Genomic DNA, 16,648 nt, shown 5'->3' with positions numbered 1-16,648 from the left:
GGTAATTTTGCCCGCATACAGTAAATATTAGTTATTTATTATGTCTGTGTTTTTTTAACAAGTCATGTAAATAAACTTTCATTTTTCACATAAAACAAAAACAACAAAAAAGAAAATTAACTTTGACTGTTGATTTTTCACTCTAACTGCTACGTCAATATCTGAACAGTCAGTCGACAGCCAAACTGCTGGCAGTGCAATTCTCAGTGTTTTGTACCATCAATCAAATCAATCTTTTGCAATTCAAAATTCCAAGATTTTTGTTCTAGAAGTCTTCTGAATATCACGCGATTAGCAGAGACTCAACACTGCACAAAAATCAGGTACGCTTAACTGTCTCCTACACAAACAGTCCCTGACTAGGGTTTTCTTGTTTTTACAGGAGAAACAAGTTTTTGAGACCTCAAATGGATTTCATGCACATCCATATATCTCAAAGTACCATCATACAAATTTTCAAACTTCAATTCACTCAGACGCACCGTCAGCAGCTCAAACAGTCAACAGACGACCCGTTTGACCAAAAAGTCAACAGACAGTCAAAAATGAATTTTTTTGTCAAAGTCCATATTTTGTCAAAGGATTCATCATTTGATCATTGGATGATCATAATTCATCAAGGAAAGATCAAAAATCAACAAAACCCTAAGATTCAAAATTAGGGTTTTTGCCTGAAAAGTCAACTCAACTTTGACTGGTCATAACTCTCTCATCCTTCATCCAAAAAATTCAAACCAAAGCTCATTTTGAAGGAAATTCAATTATATTTCAAATGCAATTGATCCCATGGTCATTGCATTCACCATTTGAAAAATATGACCAAAGACATTACAGGTCATTTTCAAAGTCAACAAAAAGACACTTTTTTCAAAAGGACACACAAGGAGCATCAAAAATCATTTTGACATGAGACCAAAGACATTGGTTAGAGGACTCTTTGAGGTTTCCAAAAAGTGCAAGAACTCCTTCATATGACAAAAATTGAGGGATTTACACCTTGTTGAAGTTGGCTAAATTTTGGAAAATGCATAAAACCAACATTGCTCAAAAATGCATTTTTTCCAAATGGGGCCAAGTTTTCATGGTTCAAACATGTTTTCCATGTTATTATGGGCCTCCCACAACCAAGACAAGGCCCACTCCATTTTTTATTCATTTTTGCTTGATTTTATCTTATTTTAAGATTAAATGAAAAAGGAAAATGGAAGGATAATGGATAGCTTGAATTCCAAGCATGACTCATCAAGAGAATCATTCAACTCTGTCCCAAGCCAAAGTACAGCAGAGGGAGAGAAGAAAATCAAGCCATAGTGGCTTAAATGCCAAGCTACACATGTGGAAAAAGTCAAGATTCCAACAAAGGCATAAATGCTTCTTAGCTTATCTTCTAAGCACTCCATGGCTTATAAATAGGCTAGCATACTCCAGTAATCAAAAGAGAACGAATTGAGAGAAAAACTCTTGCTTGTAACACACTTGTAACATCTTAAAATATTCAAAGAATTTTGAAATTCGAATTCTAAGTTTAAGCTAGTTTCAATACAAAGTAAACACTTAAACACGTTCCTTGAACTTCACTGAACCTATCCAGATCATCTGCAAGCTTTGAAACTCACTGAATCAAGCACTACAGGTCACGATTTGTTCAAACAAAAACCAATTCGTATCTCATAATACATGCATATTTAACAAGATGTAGACATATATTTGAGCTTAGTTTGATGTCCTGATCATTTCTGGACACTTAATTAAGGTTTGGTTGCTTATATAGGAAGATACCATTCTAGGGTTCATAAACTAAATTTTAGGGCTTTCCATTAGAAGCAAAATTAAGTGAAATTGATGGCATATTCGAACTCAGTGAGCCAAACCCAGTTGAATGAACATGTCGCGCCAAATTTCTTTTCAGGTTTACCCCTATTCGCTATTTTGCAGGTTTGAAGCTCATCAATTACAGCGCTTCTCTCATAAAAGCGCTGTTAAAAGAGGTGTCTGGAGGTTGAAGACGAAGACGTGTCTTCCCCCCATTGGTTCAGACGCGCGCGTTTTTTCAAATATAACCCTTGGTTTCAGTGTTTGCAGGCGCGTCATAAGTGGTGGTCCCTCACCATCTGAGCCATCAGATCTCATTTAATGACTCATCCAACGCATCAGACAAGCAATCCATACCATGGACTCACATGCATACCACACCTGATCGTATCCTTTTATATTTTCTATTTTAATTTCTTTGCAAAATTAATTAAAAATAGTTTTAAAAATCCAAAAAATACACAAAAAATATTTTTAGACTTCTAAAATAATGTTTTATTTTCTGAAATAAAAATATTTTATTTTTCTTCATAATTTCAATATTTTGTATAATTAATTAGTATATATTTATATATTTGCTTTTTTAATTATTTTCAACCAATCAAAAATCATAAAAAAAATTGTTCTTTATATAAAATATAGGTTATATATTATAGACTAATTTTGTACATATTTTGAATAATTTTCTCTTTAAGTTTTAATTATTTGTATAATTATTTGTATAATTATGTATTAATTAGCTTAATCAATTTCAAATTAATTTCAAAAATTCCAAAAAAATTAGTTTTGTTTTAAAATTAATTGACAAATATTTTGTACATATTTTAAACTTAATTTCTAGGTTTAAATCTATTTTCATCTTTTTTCTTCATTTTAATTTAATTAATCATGCATTAATTATAATTAAAATCAATCATAAAAAAAATCCAAAAACATGCCTTTTATTTTTTTGCAATTTAAATTCCTAGATAAATGTATAGGATGTCAAATTCATGTAAATAGGCATAGTTTACATTTCCTGCAAATCGATGTAATAGCGTAGATTTACTTTCCGCACTTTACATTTCCGCATTTTAATTTCCAGCAAATATAAACTGCGTGTATGTCAAAGATAAAATTGAACCGTTAGATCACTAACTTCAAAGATAAAATATCTGAATCCAAACACAATCACACTTGCACCTCTTAAGGTAATCCCTTCTCATTCTTTTCAAAATCAAAGTCAAAATTCTACTGTTTCGAGTACAAAATCGAACCTTTTGTTTGTATCCGGTGAAAGGATAGATTTTTAAAGGAAATAGGATAAAGACCTTACAACTCAGGGTAGACCTCCTAGTTTGCTTGCTCAAATCAAAACAAACAAAATTCTCATACACTGTTGTTTTTCAAAACTTTCCAAAAAGACAATACTTTGTATACATCCAAACACGGATCATTACAAAGTTAACGTTCTTTTCAAAATATCTTTCGAAAGATAAACAAACATTTTGTATACATCCGCACAAGGATCATTACAAATTCAATTTACAAAGGTATTTGAAACCACATATGAGCATTCTAAAGCAATTGAAAAGTAATCGAAAAAACAAGTGAGCTAAGCAAACTTAAGAGCCCATGGATAACCATGGATACAAAGGGTGCTAACACCTTCCCTTTGTATAACCTACCCCCTTACCCAGAATTTCTTAAAGGTCTTTTTTCTCTTTCTTTTATAAACCTTTCCTTAATTGGATAAAATAAAAGGTCGGTGGCGACTCTGTGAATTTTCAAAAATGCGAAAGCATAAGCGATAAAAAAGAGTCAGTTCACGTATCTCTTCCGCTCAGAGGTATGGCCCGAAAAACGGAGGTCCACACAATGTTAGTTGCTAAAGGCTACAAGCAAGAGTTTGGGGTGGATTATACAGAAGTATTTGCTCCAGTTGCAAGGCATGATACCATCAGAATAATGGTTGCTTTAGCTGCACATAACTCATGGCCCATCTTCCAATTGGATGTAAAATCAGCATTCTTACATGGTGATCTCCAAAAGCATGTGTTTATTGATCAACCTCCTGGATACATGAAGTCTGGATGTGAGGACAAAGTCTATAGACTTAAGAAGGCTTTTTATGGATTAAAACAAGTGCCACACGCTTGGTATAGCAGAATTGAAGCTTGCTTCCTAAAGGAAGGATTTTAGAAATGTCCTTTTGAACACACACTTTTTGTGAAAAGTGGGGAAGGAAGGAAATTATTGATTGTGTGCTTGTATGTGGATGATTTGATATATACAGTTAACAATTTCAACATGTTTGAAAGGTTCAAGCAATCTATGATGTTGGAATTTAATATGTCTGATTTAGGGAAGATGCATTATTTTCTTGGCATAGAAGTAATGCAATCAGAACCTGGAATTTTTATCTCACAAAAGAAGTATGTGCAAGAAATTTTGAACAGGTTTCAGATGTCAAATTGCAATCGTGCTACACCTATTGAAGTAGGCTTGAAAAGAAGGTTGACAACCATCTTTACAAGCAAATTGTGGGGAGTCTGATGTATTTTACCGGAACAAGGCTTGATATCAGGCATGCTGTAAGTTTGATCAGCAGGTATATGGAAAATCCTAAGGAGAGTCATCTCTTGACTGCAAAGAGAATTCTTAGGTACTTGCGAGGTACTACTAGCTTTGGAATTTTCTAAAAGAAGGGAGAAAAATCAGATTTGGTTGGCTATATAGATAATGATTATGCCATGGATATTGATGATAGAAAGAGTACTTCCGACTATGTCTTTATGTTGGGTTCTGGAGCCATCTCATGGTCATCAAAGAAACAAGAGATAATCACTTTATAAACTAACGAAGCATAATATGTTGCTGCAACAGCATGTGCTTGTCAAGCAATTTGGCTTAGGAGAGTTCTTGAAGCGCTGAATTTTGTGCAGGAAAGGGAAGTTGATGCTACTATAATTTACTGCGACAACAATTCAACTATCAAACTATCATAAAATCCTGTTTTACATGGAAGAAGAAAACACATAGATGTGAGATTTCATTTTGTCCAGAATCTCAAAGGATGGAGTGATTGAACTTCGCTACTGCAGAAGTGGATACCAAATTGCTGATATAATGACGAAGCCATTGAAGGTAGGCATTTGAGAAGCTTAGGGCATTACTGGGCGTGTGTGATAAATTGAATGTTTGAAGACTTTCAATTTAAGGGAGAACGTTAGAAATATTATTTATTATTGTTTTATTTATTATTTATGCTTTGTTAAGAGTTGTCCTAGTTTATAGGAAGTTCAGTTAAAGTCATTTAACGCGGGCTATGCAGCCAAATTAGTAGGACTTAGTGGTTAGCTTAATTTTCAATTTGTTTTAAACAATTCTGTTTTTTTTTTTGTTGCCTTTTTCAGTGGAATGAAATAGGAGTTTCTTTCTTCTACCCAAGTGTTCCTTTTTTCTCCCTAAAATTAACACTTATGAATCATAGACATCATAAACACAACACCGATATTGAGATGTTGACACTGGTAATTGACACACATTTTTTAGAGCTTCGGTGCTACAAAGGTACAATGTCGAATATGTGAATAATTGATCTTTTTAAGTCCATTCTTGTTATATTTTTTAATTAATTTTTTTTTTAAAATAGGAAAATATTTTACCATTAATATAACATGTACGAGTAACACATTACAAAAATTAAATGTTCATTAGTGAATTCGTGATAAGATTTATTTAGATTACAAGATTTATCTTTTAGACTTGGCTCATCATGCAAGGAGTTTTGGGAAAGTCTTAAATCTTACCAGAGATGTTCCCAAGATTATAGAGCAGATCAAAATGGCAATATTGGTAGCATGTGAAGTTGGTCAGAAGACTTAATAAAGTTGTCCTTGAATTGACGCAAAGACTTGGGAAGAGAAATTCAAGATTGACCTTGACAATTTTTATACAACAATTGCAATCTAGAAATCATACAATTGACCTATGAATTTAGATGCTCAACCAATAATGGTTAGTATATATTTCTCAATAGTTATTTTAAAATTTTATCTACTCATATAAATGAACTTTCCTGGTAGTATCATGATTCAAATACCAAGTACTATCATTAGGGAAATGTTTTTATGTCACCTAAACATTTAACTCTAAGTTCAATGAATTGATACCATAAATACTCATACACGTAAAACATCAGTCAAATAATATCCATAATTATGACACTTCATAACTTTTTTACTTTTTATTTCTAGACATTTCCTATTCCTTTTTGAGTAAAAAAATTGACCCACTTAACTTTTTTATATAAATTAAACATTATAAATGTATTTGTATATTTATCTTTTAATATAAATATAAAATAAAAAAATCAAACAGTTGGACTCCAGTGATAAAGAAATTTCTGTTAAAGACGTAACAATTCTGGGAACAATGTTTGACCAGTGTCCATACCTCTCGACACAAGTTCCGGATTACTAGGATCCATTCCCCTAAGAACTAGAGTCCAAAAACAAAAAAAACTAGTAAATTACAAAAAATACAAATATTATTGATTAAATAATTCAATTAAGAAATAAAATTAATATTATATTATTTTGTTTTCTAAAAACATATTTTATAAATAATTTATTTTCGGTTACTATCATATATTTTTTTAATTTTCAAATTTTAATAAATAAATCTTTTATCTCTATAAATTGAAGTTACTAATATTTGTAGTCTTTTTAAAAAATAAAATTACAAATCAAGTTATATTTCACTATCTATAATTACATATTTCTTTCCATTAATTCTTCTTCTTTTAGAACTAAAACCCATAAACACTCAAGCAACTCTTGAGCATCTTACTAGGCAAGGTACAAAGCTAGGAAGCAAAATAAAGCACCAAGAATAGAATGAGATACCAATATATAGTAATCAATCATTTTAATTACTTTTGCATATAATGATATGATTTTCTAGGAACCAACCACTGACACTTCCAGTTGCACCTTCCTTTGTGTTTCCTCTTCATTTATTATTTTTCTTATGATCATATTAAAAAAAAAATTACATTACAATTTACATATTTATTTACCTATATATATACATGCCATGATGTCAATCTTTCAATATATATAGAGAAAAAATAAACCTAGTTATTTGAATTGATGCTATGGGAAATTTTTTAGGTAAAAATAAAAAGCATGAGTCTCAGAAAAACCATTCTTCAAGGAATGATAGAGAAAAAGGTGGAAGAATCTCTTCATCTAATTTTCATACTCAAAATCAAAAACCTATGTCATTACCACTTCCACCACCACCACAAGTTGCTTCTTCTTCTATGTCTAAGAAATCAAGTTTTGGTAAACAAGATTCTGGACAAACCTCAAAAACCATGAAACCTTCTAAGAAATATGATTTCATTCCAGATAACTTCACTACCCTTGAACAGGTATGTTTTTCTCTAATATTAATTACTTTTTCTTAATAGAAAAAATTACTAGTGATTATCCAATAATTAAGTGCAGCATTTTATTTATTTTTTGTCTAGAACTAGAAAGAATATATCATAAATTGAGAGATTTTTTTTAGTGTTTTATGTTTTTTTTTTGTTAGGATGTTTTTGTGAAATTCAAATATTAATCTTCTCTTTGTGTGAAATAAATTATTTGTTAGGATAATCTATAATTTTTCTAAAGAGTGTAAGTGATTATTTATTATTTTCATAATTAATCACAAACAAGAAGCTAATTAATTATTTAATTGATATAAGTTTGATAAAAAAAAATATTGAAAGTATAGATACAAATTAAATTAGCAGCAAATACTAACACAATTTGCAGAAATTGATATTATTAGGTTGAACGCCATCATTAGAGTTTGGACTCTGATATTTAAATATACCAGAATGACGTGTGAGAAAGTTTAGTAGTTAGCATTCTTCGTCTATAAGTTTCATGAATATAATCTTTTACAGTATGCTTGGTTTGGGTGAAATAAAGGAGAGAGAAATGGGAGAGAGAGAAGTTGAAGAGAGAGATTAAACTTCTTCTGCTTGGAATGAAGAGAAATGAGAAAGAGAGATGAAAAAATGTGGGACCCATGTGTTTTCAATTTCCTCTCATATAAGCGAAGAAAGAGCAGAGAAAGAAGTTTTTTACTTTCTTACCCATTCAATTATCAACTGCACTTTCTTAAAATTGGCTGCCATATTGAAAAAAAAGCTCCCAAAAATTGTTGAAGAATCTTGACCGTTGAAGGTTTATTTTGATGTCATACACAAACATTGATTTCTATTAATTCATTACTGAAAAATGTCTATAATTTCAAAGGAATTAATTTAGCGATTTGAAACATAAACAATTATGTAAATTAAATTAAATTAAATAATTTAGTAGTCTAGATAATATAATATAATTAATCAAATAAATAAAAAAAATTAATTATATAACATAAATGAATTATGATAAAAAATTATTTGAACATTAACTTTTTAATGAAGGGTGTTTTTGTCCTTTCAAAAATAAATGCACTTCTCTCTCTTCAAGTTCTCTTCTCTTTCTTTTATACCAAACATTATATCAAATCTACTCTATTTCTCTCATATTTCTCTCTTTACAATCTCTTTCTTATCTCTTTCTCTCTTTTCACTTTCTTCTCTGTGCCAAACATAGCATTAAAGAAATTGTAACAAAAATAATGAAAATGTTTGTTAATGGAAGGAATGACTAATGAACCACTAGCTTGAACCATAGACACCACTAATTAAATTGTTTGTCTTTAAATAAAAGAGAAAAGGAATATTAAAAGTATGGGGAAGCATGTTACTTTTTCTTTAATTAGAGTTAACAACCTTTTTTTAAAGACATTACTATATTACTATATTAAGATCCTATATAGGGTGGATTTGGTAAACTTTATTACCAAACCATTCTTATTGATTAAGATTTTGATTTTATTAGTTTTATATGTTTTTTTTAAAGAGAAACAATTCAAATTATTATGAATTTAATAGAAATTATATTTTATAGGTTATTGCGGCTCTTAGGAAAGAAGGTTTAGAGTCATCAAATCTCATCCTTGGAATTGATTTCACAAAGAGTAATGAATGGACTGGTAAGTTCTACCATTCAAACAAATAAGTGATTCCATCAATAAGCCATTATCCATGCCATGCAAGTTATATGTAAAAGTCCATGATTTAGACCTAAAGTTTGTTATATATGGTTAGGTTTCGATTTTAATCTATGTTTTAAAAGTTAATCCTAACATCTAAGTCTTTTCTGTCTCGAGAGATTAGTCTCTGCAGTTGCGCAGAGAAGATACCCGATTTATACTAAAAAAACATGTAGATTATGATTCAACGGCCTTACTAAAGCTTGAATTGAGATAAAATTGCAATTGAATATCTCAAATTAATAATAGAGCCGTAGACAATAGGCAATGCAACAATGTCAGTTGCTGGCTTAACTAGTTGAGCTTTTCTGTTCGGTTTTTAAAACATTGGTTATAATTTTTCGTTGAAGCTAATGAATCCAAATTTGTTATTGAAGGTAAAGTCTCATTCAATAATAGAAGCCTACATGCAATTGGAGAAACTCCTAACCCCTATGAGAAGGCCATATCAATTATTGGCAAGACTTTGGCTCCATTTGATGATGATAACTTGATTCCATGCTTTGGTTTTGGTGATGGTAAGTTCTCTCTATTCCTTAAACTATAACATGTAAAAAGTAATGTAATTAATAGCTTTTTTTCAATTCATTTTACAGCTACTACACATGATCAACAAGTATTCAGCTTTCATAGTGATCATTCACCTTGCCATGGTTTTGAGGAAGTTTTAGATTGCTACAAAAAAGTTGTTCCAAACTTGAAACTTTCAGGACCAACTTCTTATGCTCCAGTCATTGAGGCTGCAATAGACATAGTTGAGAAAAGTCATGGCCAATTTCATGTCTTGGTTATCATTGCAGATGGTCAGGTATATATATATATATATATATATATATATATATATATATATATATATATATATATATATATATATATATATATATATATATATATATATATATATATATATATATATCTCTGTATCACCGACACCTCTGAAAAAAAAAACGTGTCTGTGCATGTGTCAGACACTGACACGATACTGAAACTTGTGATTATGTTTCTCAAATCGCATTGACAAGAAAGTTTTGTTTCATTTTAAGGTTACAAGAAGTGTAGATACTAATGATTATGAACTAAGTCCTCAAGAAGAGAAGACAATCAAAGCAATTGCTAATGCAAGGTAGATAATTTGATGGAGTAAATGTTATTTAGAAACCATGAACTCTTTTAATCTATGTTCATTCTTTGTTTATGATACAGTGCATATCCGCTTGCGATAGTTCTTGTTGGAGTTGGCGATGGACCTTGGGAAGACATGCAAAAGTTCGATGACAAGATTCCAGCTCGCGATTTCGATAACTTTCAGGTATGACATTGCAATATTATACCATAAAAATATGCTCCATAAGTTATAATCTACTTGAATTCGTATATGGCGTGCTCTACTTCTATATATTCAACTTTCTTCAGTGAAACGTCAAATATAGGATAATCTATCTGATAAAGTCCCTAGAGTCGTTAAATGAATCTAACAACTGAGATTTGCCAGAAGAAAATTGTAACATTCTTTTTTATCTATTGGTCAAATAATTTTTCCGTTTTATACAGTTTGTTAATTTCACGAAGATTATGTCTAAAAACTCAAGCCCTGCCGAGAAAGAAGCAGCTTTTGCTCTGGCCGCTCTCATGGAGATCCCTTTCCAATACAAAGCATGCATCGAATTTCGAAAACTTGGGTATGATCCTTAAATATTAACCTAAGATAGTTTTAATAAGTCTTATGCTAATGACACGCACTAGAATTTCACACATCTTTTTTTATACGTCTATGCAATCTTACGCGATATCTTTATGTTTTCTTCTTCTCTTTGTGTATGCATGGATAACAGGCACGTAACTGGAAGAGCAAAGAGAATAATTCCAAAAGCTCCTCCTGTTATTTATTCTCGTCCTGCACCGACCATTTCAACAGCACCATCCATTTCGACAGCAGCTGCAGCACCACCACCACCAACAACAGATGAACAAAATCAATCTGCATGTCCTGTTTGTCTGACCGAAGGAAGAGATTTGGCGTTTGGATGTGGGCACATGACTTGTCGAGATTGTGCATCAAAGTTAAGTCATTGTCCAATATGTAGAGTCAGGATCACTAGTCGTCTTAGAGTATACAGTGGTTGATGATGTTGCTCTATGGAGCTTAAAAACTCGACATGGATTTCTTGTAAATTTAATATAATTAGTTTCGTAGACGTTGAAAAGTGGATATGTGTTTCTGTAAGTTTGAACTCCCTCAACATCTAATTGATTTTTTTAAATTACAAGAAACAGTTAACCCATGTTTCTAAATTTTTTTTCAAGTAACATTTCATTTACAAAAAAATTAATAAAAATTATAATGAACCATAATCATAAATCATGCTAGTAACATTTTGCAGAAAATCTTACATCAAAATGCAATTCATATTTTCATTTCAGAATTAAGTAAAAATCTGTCAATATTCAATGTCTGTACTCTGTACAATTTCCTAGATTACATGTAAGTATTTCTAAACTACTATACAACTTCTTAGGATACAACACTTTTATTGGGCAAACTCTTGAACCGGGTTAGTCTTCTCCGAAATCATGACAACCCAGAACACAAATTAACTTGAAAAGAATTTACAATCCACTGTGCAGATGAATACCGGAACCACTTCACCATCGAATGAAGTATCTTCCATAATCAGAATGAGGATGTTAGTAGTTGATTGGCCTACTATAAAATCGAAACAAACTATCAACAGAGCAGTGTTATACAACGACAAACTAGTTATTTTCTTCGACGGAGAAGTTCTCTTCAGGCTGCTTTTGCCAGAAGAAATTTGCATCCTCTATCCATTGCGAATTAACCAAAAACTTTTTTTCTTCCAGTGCCCACTTGGACTCCCTAGTTCCAACACTGTTAGAAACTACATGTGTCACATTGGGCTCAAGTGTATTTAAACAAGTAGCTCCTAGCTTCTTTGCTATCTTCTTGAGTGTATGGAAATCACGACATAAAGCACGGCTTAAGACGATCACACATCCTCTTAAGATTTCACTTCGAAGTGATGACAAAACCTAGGAAACATGAATTGATTGCAAGAATTAAATCATCAGAATATATATCATACTGGCATGACAAATTAGCTTATATTTCCGTTAACAAGATGCAAGAAGTAGAAGACAGACCAATATTAACAAGATAACTGACTACCTGCCGCACATCTCTGTCAACATGATTTTCTTTAAAGAAAGTGTAGTGTATATGTTTGAGAACTTCAAGCATTTTGGCAAGCGCTCCATCTGCTTCACTTTCATCTATCCGCAATTCAGCAAGTGATTTGCATTTGTAGCCAAAGTGCTCACAACTTGAATTGAAAAAGAGGTATCTCCTCATCAATATCAGATTATCTTTGTGCTTCGGCCATACCTAACAAATTTGTTTGCAAAACTTTCATACATCACAATAAAATGAGATAACTTTAATTTTATAGATTCTCCATAATTGTAATCTACATAAATTAAATAATTCAGCCAAAACAAGTCAGAAACTAGCAGTGCACTCACGTGTTTTGTATCATCAAGAATTAGGATTGCACTTTCATTCTCCAACACCATACCGAGATGCTTCTTGCGGTTTTGAGTTCCATCATCTCGAGAAATCACATTACTATTAGCATTGAAGTATTCCCTTTCAGGATCAAGCAGCTTGGCCATCTCTAATGAATAGTTCCGATCACCCAAAGTGTATATGCACAAGTCAAATATTTCACTTGCTTCTTTAAGAAATGTGCGGACAAAGGGCCTCAACTTGGTAACCATTTGTAAATGCTCCACTTTGAAGAGGCTACCTTTGGAGACATATATTGTTTCATCATTTACAAGGTTAGGAAAGCAGCAGCATATATAAGAAGTCATAGAACAGCAAAGGTGAAATCAAGATTTTCTTTAAAGAAAATACACAGATGAAGTGATGAGGAATTATATAAATGAGTTTGAAATACCCTAATTTTACTAAAATGTAAGAATTTGAGTTAGCAAGTCAATCTATTTATAAAACTATTGTGTACATGATACCCTATTTACTAAAATGCAAGAATTTTTTTATGGAAATACAATGAAAAATAATGGAATTTTTACGTAATAAAAACAACAAACATGAGGCGCATTAAGCAAAACTTCTAAAAAAATATAAGGATGCCAATTACCAAAAGAAAATGTGCATTGGGTTGAGTATACCTTCTAGATAACTTTTCTGAGTTATCATAGGCCTTTCTTCTTCGCTCAAACGATGAAGGGAAGTAGAATTTAGCAGCGTGTGATCTAGGTCCAGAACCAAATAAAGCTTTTTACGGCATAATAAATTCGTCATGTTATTGCACAATCTAGAAACTTCCTCATCATGAAGTCTTAGTCCCTGATAATACGAAAAAATCGCCATCGTGTTAAATAACTTGTTGCTTGGCCAAATTATGTAGAATAATTGTGTTGTGTATATGATATGATACAACAAGAATTCATAGGAAAAGACAGAAGAATTGAATGAAATAGGATTTTATTGTGAAGCTTGTCTGAATCAATGTGACCTAAAAGACAAAATGATACAATAGGACTAAATCTGAGAGTGCCCAATACTCTATCAGGAATGATACAATAAGGCTACATTATAGAGAGTCCCAATTCTAACTTACAACAATGACAAATCATTAACTAGTAGTCGTGTTACCCTCTCTAGAGCTAATCTCTTAAGCTATTTAACACCAAATCATTATTCCTAACTCTCAGAAAGCAAACACTACATGGCGACATTTCAAGCTATTTCAAGTTGATCAGACAGTCATTTGAAAATAGCGACCTGCGGCAACAACAACAACCATCTAAATCTAAGTTATTAGTACCACAAATCTCTTAAGCTATCTAACACCAAATCATTATTCCTGACTCTCAGAAAGCAAACACTACATGGCGACATTTTAAGCTATTTCAAGTTGATCTGACATTCATTTGAAAATAGCGACATGCGGCAACAACAACCATCTAAATCTAAATCATTAGTACCACAAGATAATTATCAGAAACAATGTGTACCTTGTGTACGAACCCAAATGCCAAACCAGATTCCCCATCCAGCGTTTTCCCACAATATATACACATGCCTCCAAATGAGCCAGGATGTATACATACACCAACCTTTACAGATGGCACTGCAACAATTTAGAGACAGTCGTATGAGATTCATAATCATATTTCACAAACATGCGAAAACATGGTGCATGGTCTAATCCGTTAGAACTTGAAAATAAATTGATGGCATTCTTGTTATCCAATGGATAAAAAAATAGGTGGTATGAAGCGTACGGTATTACTTCGGGGAGACGGGGGACCGTTCAGTTAAAGCGCAGACTACATATAAGAATGCACGCCAAACAAGCTTAGGTTGTACCAGCGAAATAGTTCGACAAAGCTTTAATGGCAGATAAACTAACAGACATTATCACATCTTCTCTTAAAAATTGGTTTGGTTCACTTGCTCTAAAACAGAAGCTGCGCATGATGAATACATTTTTGAAAATTTACATGCATATGTGGCTTGATGGATTCTCGTTCCTAGCAAAGAAAATGAAAGAAACAACTAAAATGATCAAAATTACCTATTTTTTGTTCCATGGTACCTTCTGAAGTAGACCCCTCAATTTCATCGGTGCTTTCAGACTTACGTTTTTTAGTTCTGCTTTAGTTTGTAAATTAAAGTGTAGCAGAGTGAAATTTTATTAGAAAACACAAAACAAAAAAAAAAATCAAAGAATACATAATTGTCCCTTAGGTTGACTCAGCAATACATACATAGGCACAAAAATTAAGAACCCTATAATCATTTCTCTCCCATAGATTGATGCTAATTTGTTCACAATTCCATAATAACAATAATCAAAATCTTTTTTCGATAGGTGGAGTATGCTACATGGATCAAACAATACAAAAATGTTCTCTCACGGGTCATGTCAAAAAATAGGTCATTTGAGTTTTCCTTCACCTTTTACTATTGGACTGTGCTACAAAAATGCCTCCTAGTGGTGTTTTTACAATGGAAGTGACAGAAACTTTCTCTTCAATGATTTTATTCTCGGTCCTAACACATATGGCTCTTAACTCAAGTGTTTCTACCATATCCTAATCTCTATCACATTGCACTTATTTTGTTAGTGTCTCTTTACCCCCAAGCATTTAGTCCCATAGATAGAATACTTGGCATAATTTTCCTTTAAAAGCATAAATGGTTCACAATTCCACAAACCAGAAAAGTAAGTTGTCATACAATAGTGAAGATACTTAAGCAAAACATAGATAAACACACTATCATTTGACATTTAAGTACTTAAGAAGAAAAGGCATTACTAGATAATATTCATTCAATAGTATAGTTGATGGTCGAGCACTAATTGTAATTAAAAGTTAACACCTCCCACTGTTATCTTTCACGAGTTTTTGGAAACAAGAATCACTCCTAAGACATTAAAAAACAGTCAACATGAAAATCATCGATGATAAAAGAAATCACTTAAAACAGGCTGAAAGTAGCTAGTGAATGCAACTTACTGAAATTTAATTAAAGTCACCCAACTACAATACTAAAAAAACATTGTTCCTACTGAATAGGGTCAGCTGAATTGATCAATGAAATGTCACTGTGCTCTATAACAAAATGTTTAGATAAAATTCATCTATATAAGCACCACAGTACTCTATATCTAGTCCTCTAAATTTCAATAAATTGAAAAAATAAAACTTGGCAACAGCTTAGCTAATACCAATAACCATATAATATGAAATAGGTGATGGAGAGCACCTGAAACCCTCTAACTTATTTTGGCTTTCAGCTTCATTATCTGATGATGAGTTGGATGAACTTTCATCTAGTTCATCCTCAAGATTTTCATCAAGTTCATCCTCAAGACATGCAATAAGGTCCTTCTCAAGACATGCAATAAGGTAATCATTCTCATCACTGTCAGATGAATCTGTCACATCACTCATCTGTATTATTGCCATCCAACAAAGCCAAATCAGGAAGTAATATCCATAAATAAAGAAACTACACAAACCACAATCAATTGTCAAGTAAAAACAGAAAACAGTGTGGCAGCTAACATCAAAAGAAGTATCTTAATTATATGGAAATTTAGAAACTTTAGGTATATCAATATGTTATCACCCACTCAATTACTCATAATTGGCTCACATACAGTCAAAATTTTCAGTTGAAACTTCAAATCAATTTAAAGTACTATACATTTTTTTCGTATACAATCTTATACGCTATTATACGAACACTATCAATATAAACTCTTACAGTAGTAAAACTGATGATTCTCCCCTTACCTTTACTCTAACAGGATCTCCAAATTTCAGAGATTTCTTTTCTTTTCGCGATCCAACTTTCCTTGCTCACATCACACGTTCTAACCACAAGGAATCTCAAGTTTGTATACTCGAGATACAACTCTGTCAAACGGTTTGATGAAACTCGCTGCATACAACAAATTGAAATGCATCAGACATGCATAACAAGATATACATAACAACATGTATTCACATTTTCTACATTGCTCACATCTCAACATCAAGATAACCAAAAATTCAAATAAAAAATAACCGAACAATCTAAAAAATCAAAATAAAACGAAAATTCAAATAACAAGAAGCAAGATTTTGAATAAAACGT

The 16,648-nt window shown here is 31.9% G+C and overlaps 2 protein-coding genes across 2 annotated transcripts; one reads left to right on the top strand and one right to left on the bottom strand.

The window, feature by feature from the left end:
* Positions 1-6,771: 6,771 nt before the first annotated feature.
* Positions 6,772-11,179, top strand: LOC131599006 (E3 ubiquitin-protein ligase RGLG4-like). Its single transcript, XM_058871530.1, has 8 exons — positions 6,772-7,231; positions 8,811-8,895; positions 9,333-9,473; positions 9,552-9,763; positions 9,999-10,078; positions 10,159-10,264; positions 10,507-10,634; positions 10,788-11,179. The coding sequence occupies exons 1-8, from the start codon at positions 6,953-6,955 to the stop codon at positions 11,077-11,079; spliced, it is 1,323 nt and encodes a 440-aa protein (XP_058727513.1). The 5' UTR covers positions 6,772-6,952; the 3' UTR covers positions 11,080-11,179.
* Positions 11,180-11,518: 339 nt separating this feature from the next.
* On the bottom strand, positions 11,519-15,960 carry LOC131596962 (RNA polymerase II C-terminal domain phosphatase-like 4). The gene is made up of 6 exons (XM_058869686.1): positions 15,735-15,960; positions 14,014-14,129; positions 13,165-13,342; positions 12,493-12,788; positions 12,140-12,355; positions 11,519-12,003 (listed from the first exon to the last, which is right to left on the bottom strand). Exons 1-6 carry the CDS (start codon positions 15,958-15,960, stop codon positions 11,710-11,712), a joined length of 1,326 nt encoding a protein of 441 aa, XP_058725669.1. The 3' UTR covers positions 11,519-11,709.
* Positions 15,961-16,648: the final 688 nt, after the last annotated feature.

Source organism: Vicia villosa, linkage group LG4 (assembly GCF_029867415.1).
Source record: "Vicia villosa cultivar HV-30 ecotype Madison, WI linkage group LG4, Vvil1.0, whole genome shotgun sequence".
NCBI classification, from domain to species: Eukaryota; Viridiplantae; Streptophyta; class Magnoliopsida; order Fabales; family Fabaceae; genus Vicia; species Vicia villosa.
Note: the sequence above shows the minus strand (reverse complement) of the source record. Positions and strands in the feature narration are given on the sequence as shown.